The 8,519-nt window shown below is 38.0% G+C and overlaps 1 protein-coding gene across 1 annotated transcript; it reads left to right on the top strand.

Moving 5' to 3' along the window:
- Positions 1-2,100: 2,100 nt before the first annotated feature.
- Positions 2,101-2,596, top strand: LOC139198105 (large ribosomal subunit protein eL6-like). Its single transcript, XM_070826367.1, has 2 exons — positions 2,101-2,359; positions 2,412-2,596. Exons 1-2 carry the CDS (start codon positions 2,101-2,103, stop codon positions 2,594-2,596), a joined length of 444 nt encoding a protein of 147 aa, XP_070682468.1.
- Positions 2,597-8,519: the final 5,923 nt, after the last annotated feature.

Genomic DNA, 8,519 nt, shown 5'->3' with positions numbered 1-8,519 from the left:
AATGTCATATCCAAATTAAAGAAGGCAAACTTCCCAAGTCCTAATTTATTTGCAGGTATCTGGTGCACATCCATCCTCCTGAGGCATTAGTCTAGTCTCTCATCCCTTCTGGTTTGAACAGTATGTACAGACCTAGCTTTGTTGAGTAAGTCTAAGATAATATTCGCAAGAAAGACAATCTATATAATAGAGAAGGACACTTAGACCATCTCCAACCGAATGATCCAGATGGTCAGAGGGCTGAAAATAGCCTTAAAACCGTCTCCAACCGAGGGCTAGGCCAGAGGGCTCGGAAATCTGGGAGGGCCCCACGGAATTTCAAAGGGCCAAAGGGCCAAAAGGCTGGCTGAGCCAAAGGGCCAAAAGGCTGGCTGCTTTCAGCCAGCAAGCCAGTCCCGGACTAGCTATTTTTTTTTAATGTTTTGTTATTCCTGTCGGTTATAACCGACAGGATTTATTAAGAAAAAATTCAAATGAAACGGCTACTAGCCGTTGCATTTGATTTGATTTTTTTTTTTACATTATTATTATTTTTTTTATTTACAAAAAATTTCATATAACGTCTATATTTTCCTATAACTTCTATTTTACAAAATTTGTTTCATATTTTTTTTAAATTCCATTTTTTTCCTATAACTTCTATTTCACAAAATTTGTTTCATATTTTTTTAAATTCCATTTTTTTTCCCTATAACTTCTATTTCACAAAATTTGTTTCATATTTTTTTTTAAATTCCATTTTTTTCCTATAACTTTTATTTCACAAAATTTGTTTCATATTTTTTTTAAATTCCATTTTTTTCTATAACTTCTATTTCACAAAATTTGTTTCATAATTTTTTTAAACTCTATTTTTTTTTCCTTTGACTTCCTAAGCCATTATACAACATTAAATTAAATTAAGTAACATGAAACAACATTAAACAATATGAAACAACATTTAAGTTGCAGTTTTTAAATAATAAATTATGCTTGGCCCTCGGTTGGAGACGGTTTTTTGTGAAAGGGCTAAAACGAGCCCTCTGGCCCTCAGTTGGAGACGGAGGCAAATATGGCCCTGTACTATTCACTAAAATATTAATATCTTGGAGAATCTTGGAGGGCCAGAGGGCTAAAACGATCCCTCTGGCCAGCCATCGGTTGGAGATGGCCTTAGAAGCAGAGAAAATCCTCGGTCTGTTAACATGAAAGTCTAATCCTACTAGTATTGTCATCAGTACATGCATAGGTCATTATATCTCTTTCTTATGTGATTGTCAAACAATCACGCAAGACATGAAGACGATAGGTTCACTGCATTGAGTTTCTCTCCATGTATATTCATTCCAATTTCCAATAATCCCATCTAGTTTATAGAAACTGTTTATATCATACTTAAGGTCTTCGTATTTAGACCTTGTATAAATACTCGGAGAACTCAAATGTAATTATGTAATAAATGAAGAGATAAATATGTAAAAAGGGGGATGAGCCCTTAGTCTATAAAAGGGCCTCCTTACCCTCACAATCGAAAGGCTCTGAGATTCAAAGCAAAGCTCTCTCTCTCTCTCTCCCTCAGAGAAGCCTCACTCTCACATTACAAAGCTCTGATCCTTACATACAGAGGCTCTCACCCTCCCAATCCTCTTACAAACAGATAAATACAATATTAGTGTGGACGTAGTCCAAACATTGGGGTGAACCACGATACATCTTGTATTATTTACTTTCTTGCAGATTCACGGTTGGATTTACGCTGTTCCAAGACCCATCCGATTTTATGCATCAACATTTGACGCCGTCTATGGGAAACAATACGAAAAGTTGTGTCGATTCTCTTTCATTTTTTCACCTCCATCGTGGATCTGCAAAAACCCAAGAGACAACCAAAACTCTCTCTACCTCTCTTTTGCTTCTGATCTCTTTTAACTCTCTCTCTCTATGACAACTGACCCGTGAAGCCACTCCTATATAAACATCTCTGTGACAACTGATTCCGAACCAATGGTCCAGATCAACCCCAACCTTCTTCCCTAGGGTGTTTTTTAGCTGCGTCTATCAAAGACGGCGAGCGAGTGATAGAAGAGAGAGAGAGCGTACATTCACCTCTACGTGTTAGCGATGGCGCCGAAGCAAAGGACTCCAAAGGTGACTAGAAACCCATATCTGATCAGAAGGATTGGGAAATACTCGAGGTTCAAGATGTACCACAAACGAGGGATTTGGGCTATAAAGGCCAAGAACGGCGGTGCTTTCCCCTACCACGAAAAGAAGCATGCCGCCGACGCTCCGGCTGTCAAGCCGCCCAAGTTTTACCCCGCCGATGATGTCAAGAAGCCTCTCGTCAACAAGCACAAGCCCCAAGTCCACAAAACTCAGGGCTAGCATTACTCCTGGAACTGTGTTAATTATTCTTGCTGGGAGGTTCAAAGGGAAGAGAGTTGTGTTTCTGAAGCAACTTTCATCTGGCTTGCTTTTGGTCACTGCCTTTGAAGAATTGAATCATCCAGAGTTCGCCGAAGAGGAACTCACTGCTGTTTACCGTCTCACTCTCACACCTCGCCGACATCTCCTCGCCACTCATCCAGAACTCGAACCTATAACAAGTGCTGTATGAGTTTGTGAACTGAGTTGGGAGATAGATTGAGGCAAAAAACTCGGGTAAAGTTGGTGTGGCTGAGGGCTACAAACCTCTACCGAAGTTTTCCGAATGTGCTAAAGAACCACTTTTGGATATCAATATGAATGACTTCACAGAGCTTTGGCTCATTTCTTGGCCGAAAGATCAAAATCCATATTTTAGCCAAGAAGTTTCGCTCAAACTTGGTCCTGATGGAGAGTTGGGCAGTTTTGTCGATCCATCTGGCAAAGAATATGATCTCTAAAGTACAGCTCAAAAGCTAGATGCTACGGTTTTTGTATCGTATGTGTCAGGCACAAAAGTTGATAGAAATGCAAGAGTAGGCGACGAGCTCCCTCGCTGCGAGCTTTTTGCCTTCCAGTAGCGAAAGCATCCGTCGGCGAGTCGTGGTGTTTCTGCTGCCGTTCAAAACCACTTGAAGCTATTTTTGCTTTTGTCGACCACTAAAGAATATGCCCACCAATTTTCATCATGCATGTTCCCACTTTTGTGAAAAAGTGATAGGAAAATGAGCAATTAATGCACAGCAGCCCAAGCTCTTTGTTGATTAAGGGAGCCAACTTGGCACGATGACAGAGCAGAAAATGCCATCAACATTTGAAAAAGAAAACTTTCATCATGCATGTTCCCACTTTTCTGAAGAAGCCACTGAAATATGCACATGGAAAAAGATTTGCAACAACCCAGTACGCAGTAGGTGCAATACGCACCAACGATCTGCAACTGTCGAAACCTTTATTTTTGAATGATGTGATTTATTTTTCTTATTTTTCGGAGACATCTGTATAACTCCATCAGAAGGTAATCATAAAAAATAAAAATAAAAAATAAAAACGGCAAGCCTAAAATAATGGGCTGGAATGTTGTGTGGAGGGCGAAGACCCATATGCCCAAAAGAGCCATGCCCTCTATTATCACAAACCAGGTGATGAAAAGTACGTCCAGTACTACAAAAAGTTATTCGGCAACCTGCCGCTATTATCACCAACCAGATGATCAAAAGTACATCAAATACTACAAAAAATTATTCGGCAACCTGCTGCTATTATCACCAACCAAAGGCACCCGTCTTCCTAACTTCATCAATCAAACAATTATTCGGCAGTCTGCCGCTATTATCACCAACCAGGTGATCAAAAGTACGTCCAGTACTCTAAAATTATTCTGCAGCCTGCCGCTATTATCACCAACTAGGTGATCAAAAGTACGTCCAGTACTCCAAAATTATACATGAGCATCACTCATGTCAATCATGCATAAACATTCATGAACATCACTCATGTCAATCATACATAAACATTCATGATCATTATTCATGTCAATATTCATGAGCATCACTCATGTCAACATTCATGAGCATCACTCATGCTAACATCCATGAGCATCACTCATGTCAATCAACATAAACATTCATGAGCATCACTCATGTCAATCAGCTTCGAAAACTTCATTTACAGAGCTTCAGCTTCGAGAGCTCTAGCTTCGAAAGCTTCATTTACAAAGCTCCAGCTTCAAAAGCTTCATTTACAAAAGCTCCAACTTCAAAGTTTTACTTGCAAAGCTTCACCTACAAAGCTTCATTGCAGGGTATACAAATACCACCTCCGAACAATCGCTACTTCGGCCCATACATGGATTCAATTTGAAGTCTCCAGCTAACAGACCCTATTGACTGAAGACTTGAGGGACTACATTATGTACCATATATTGGGCCTCAACTGGGCCTCATGAAAAATACTTGGGGACTCTAACCCATTATTTATGTATTGAGGAGCGAGCCCTTATTCTATAAAAGGGACTCCCTCACTTTCATTAGAGAGCACCCATTATTCATGTACTGAGGAGCAAACCCTTATTTTATAAAAGGGACTCCCTCATTTTCATTAGAGAGCATCCATTATTCATGTACTAAGGAGCGAACCCTTATTTTATAAAAGGGACTCCCTCACCTACATTAGAGAGCATCATCGCCAACTGAGCAACCGCCTCGCCGCGAACATCACTTCTAACCCATCACTTATGTATTGAAAAGCGATCCCTTATTTTATAAAAAGGACTCCCTCTCCATCATTAGAAAGTATCGCCGCCTGCTGAGCAACCGCATCGCCGCGAGCATCAACTCTAGTCCATCATTTATGTATTGAAGAGCGAGCCCTTATTCTATAAAAGGGACTCCCTCACCTTCAACGCCACAAGCCGAACCAACCAAGGCAACATAAGCCACAAGCAGAGTAGCCTCGCAACATGTGCTACTTTTGGTTAAGCATCATTTCAGATTGGGCACCGTCTCATATCGAGTATCAGTTCTAGACGATATCTAGTTACTTCGGCCCACACATAGACTGAATTTCAAGTCTCCAGCCAAAAGACTCTCTTGACTGAAGACTTGGGGGACTACTGTTTATACCATACTTAAGGTCTCCGTATTTAGACCTCGAATAAATACTCGGGGGACTCAATTGTAATTATGTAATAAATGAAGAGGCAAATATGTAAAAAGGGGAAGGAGCCCTTAGTCTATAAAAAGGCCTCCTCACCCTCATAATCGAAAGGCTCTAAGATTCAGAGCAAAGCTCTCTCACCCTCAGAGAAGCCTCACTCTCACATTACAAAGCTCTGATCCTCACATACAGAGGCTTTCACCCTCCCAATCCTCTTACAAACAGATAAATACAATATCAGTGTGGACGTAGCCCAAACATTAGGGTGAACTACGATACATCTTGTGTTATTTACTTTCTTGTAGATTTACGATCGGATTTACATTGTTCCAAGACCCCACCGGTTTTGTGCATCAACAGAAACCAACATTTTTTTTTCTAATGAATCTAGCAATCTAGCATATGGGGAACTCCAAAACCATGCTGCAAGCACGAGTATTTGGTCTTAATACTGAACTACTTGAATGGCGTATCAACAAACCTTGGTTTTCCAAACTATATATCCCTAGCTTGTATATATATCGTTTCTGTACGTAGCCAAAAATATTTATTCGTGAACTAATTCTTGGCACCCTCTCATAACTTCACAAATGCTTGCATCTCTTAGTAATTTAAGAAACTGAACTTAAAAAATGAAGGTCAAGATTCTATATCAATTTGTATATGAAACCGAGATAATTACCTTTCAAAAAATTAAAAACCCATAAAAACCCTAAACTACGAATCATGAGGCAGAAACTTGAACACAAGTCCTAATTGAGTGCCTAATACCAATCATCACAATTTGATTAGGGGACAGATTGCTAATTAAAGCAGTAATTATCTAAGAAATTATAGACAAAAAATAAAAAGTTGAGTGATCAATAATTGAAAGCCAGATACCTGAACCAAGGAGGAGGCAGTGCTGCTTAATTAAGTACACATCAATCTGCATCCAATACACTCAATCCGTGTGGAAAGACGAAAGAGGAACACAAAAGTTGGACAAGGTCAGTTTTGTGCCAAACTTGGTGCACATGTCATGTGGTAGTGGTCAGTTCTGGTTTTTGTTTGTACAGATTAATGACATGATAGTCATGTTTTCAAGGTCCCTTGATCTCAAACCTCTACCAACCAAGCTTCCAAGTATCAACGGTGCATCCTGGCTGGTGAATTCTACCCTTACACAATGAATTTGGACGAAGGAAAATAAAGGAAAGGGAAAGAAAAACGGTTTAGATTGGTTTGGTTGAAATGTAGGTCAAATTAAAAATGGTTGATTTTCAAGGTTTTGTGAGTTGTTTGGAATTGCGTATGAGAGTGAATAACTAAAAGCACTTCTAATCTGCATTTGACAAAATCATTTTGAATCATATAAGCATTTGCCGGAGGATCACATGTCATATGTTTTTTCCAGAAGCACTTGAATTACGAATAAAAATTTCAAACACTTCTAGCAAAACATTTGTGCAAAACTGCTTCATAGAGAAACAATCACAAACGAGCTCAGTTACATAGATAAAGTGAACCTACACTCGAGCAAGAGAATATATAGCCGTTCTGGTTAAGAGTATTCACTTTTAGTCTCATCTACACAAAAGTCTTGTGTTTGTATCAAGGGGTGTGATATCCGCACACCCCATTTTACTTCTCACACACCCTTCTAATTTTCGGCCGTCGGATCGGATGAATTGAAGAAGATCAACGTATATAAATTAATAAGGGTGTGTGAGAAGTAATTTGGGATGTGTGGATAGCACACCCCTTGTATCAATTTAAAGAAAATATAGCTTAAGAAGTAATTAGGCAAATACCGATTTAACGAAATCCATAATCGCTCTCAAATATCTTCGTCAGGTTTGAGGTCAATAATAACGTTTTCCTTCTCCGTACGTATGCAATGATGTGGGATATTTGATTATTGTGTGTCTAAGAATTATATGAAGATTTTATTTATAATATTTGAAGAGTGATGTTATTCACACATTCATTTTTATTTGTTACACGATCTTCTTAATTTTTAGGTGTCCAATCAAATAAATTGAAAAAAATTAATTAACAAAAATATGAGAAATAAAAAGAAATATATAAAATAACACTGCCTATTTAAACTTTGAATAATATCCTCAAACACAAATGCCTTCTGATTTGATATTTCCAATCACAATTTTTGGTAAAAGGTCATCACACTCATTGTCTCCCTTGCGTCTGGACCACATCTCCTCTCTTGGGAATGAGGATCCTCTTTGTGAGCAGTGGCGAAACCAGAATTTATTAATGGGAGGGGTAAAATTAAAAAGAGTGCAAGGTTCAATCGAAACGGTTACTTTTATATTGGATAGTGTAAAGTTTTGAGTCAATATTCATACCAGAAAATAGTCTTTCCACCAAAACAATTGTAAGCGGTAATATTAAAGTCAATGTAATAAGCTTAAATTGACTAGAATTCGATTATAAAAAAAGGCGCTAGTCAAGTAGTGGACTAGAGCCTAGTGTCTAGGCACCTAGGTGAGATCTAGGCAAGAGCCTAGATGGAATTAAATGAATTTTTTTTATCGTAAAATAAGCATTAAATAATATTTACATTATTTTTTAAAAAGTAATACAATATTTTATAGATAATATAAGAGTTTAAGATAAATATAGTAGTAAGAGTCTTAAAAGAAGAAGAAAAAAGACAATACTTGAGTACTCACCATTTAGTACCAATTTTACTCACTAGACTTTGAGGCCCAATAAAATTACGACAGCTATCATTCTTAACTCTCTAACCAAACAACAACAGATCTACTATTCTAGTAACCAAACACTTTAGAGCCACGTTTATTAATCCGTAATCAAATTGAGGGAACTGAATTGAGGAAGAATCATATTAAGGAGGAAATGGATTGAGAATGAAACATAATTAGATTCCCGTTAAAGTTATTTACTAACTAATTGGAATCGGAATACAAATTATATTAGTTCCAAATATATTGTATACTAGTTCACTATAATCAGAATTAAAACCAACTTGATTACTAAATTGTCCTTATTTAAATAAATTATTTTTATTATTATAATTATTGAAAATTAAGTTTATCTAATTAAATATATCCATAAACAAAGCTTTTTATGAGATCATTATTTCCAAAACTTTTTATCATTATTTCCAAAACTTTTTATAAGATCGTTATTTCCAAAGCCACTTCTCCCCTTTCATCCCAAGCCTTTTTTATCCCAGCTCCTTTATCCCTATAGCCACCATCACATAGCTCAGCAAGTCCTGGTCCAGCGACGAGCGGAGTTGTTGACGAAAGCAGTCTCGATCCTGGTCCACTACATCGAGTAGAAGCATAGATGATCGGATTCCGCAGTGAAATTCCAAAAGTGAAAGTCGTTGGGGTGGCATGGATGGGTGTGTGGATGATCTGGGTTGTTTGGGTGTCATTCCTGGAGGTACACGTCTGGTTTCTTATTTTGGGGTGAGATTTGAGTGC

This window comes from Malus domestica, chromosome 08 (assembly GCF_042453785.1).
Source record: "Malus domestica chromosome 08, GDT2T_hap1".
In the NCBI taxonomy this organism is placed as follows: domain Eukaryota; kingdom Viridiplantae; phylum Streptophyta; class Magnoliopsida; order Rosales; family Rosaceae; genus Malus; species Malus domestica.
The sequence above is the reverse complement of the archived record's forward strand: the minus strand, read 5'-3'. Positions and strand labels throughout refer to the sequence as shown.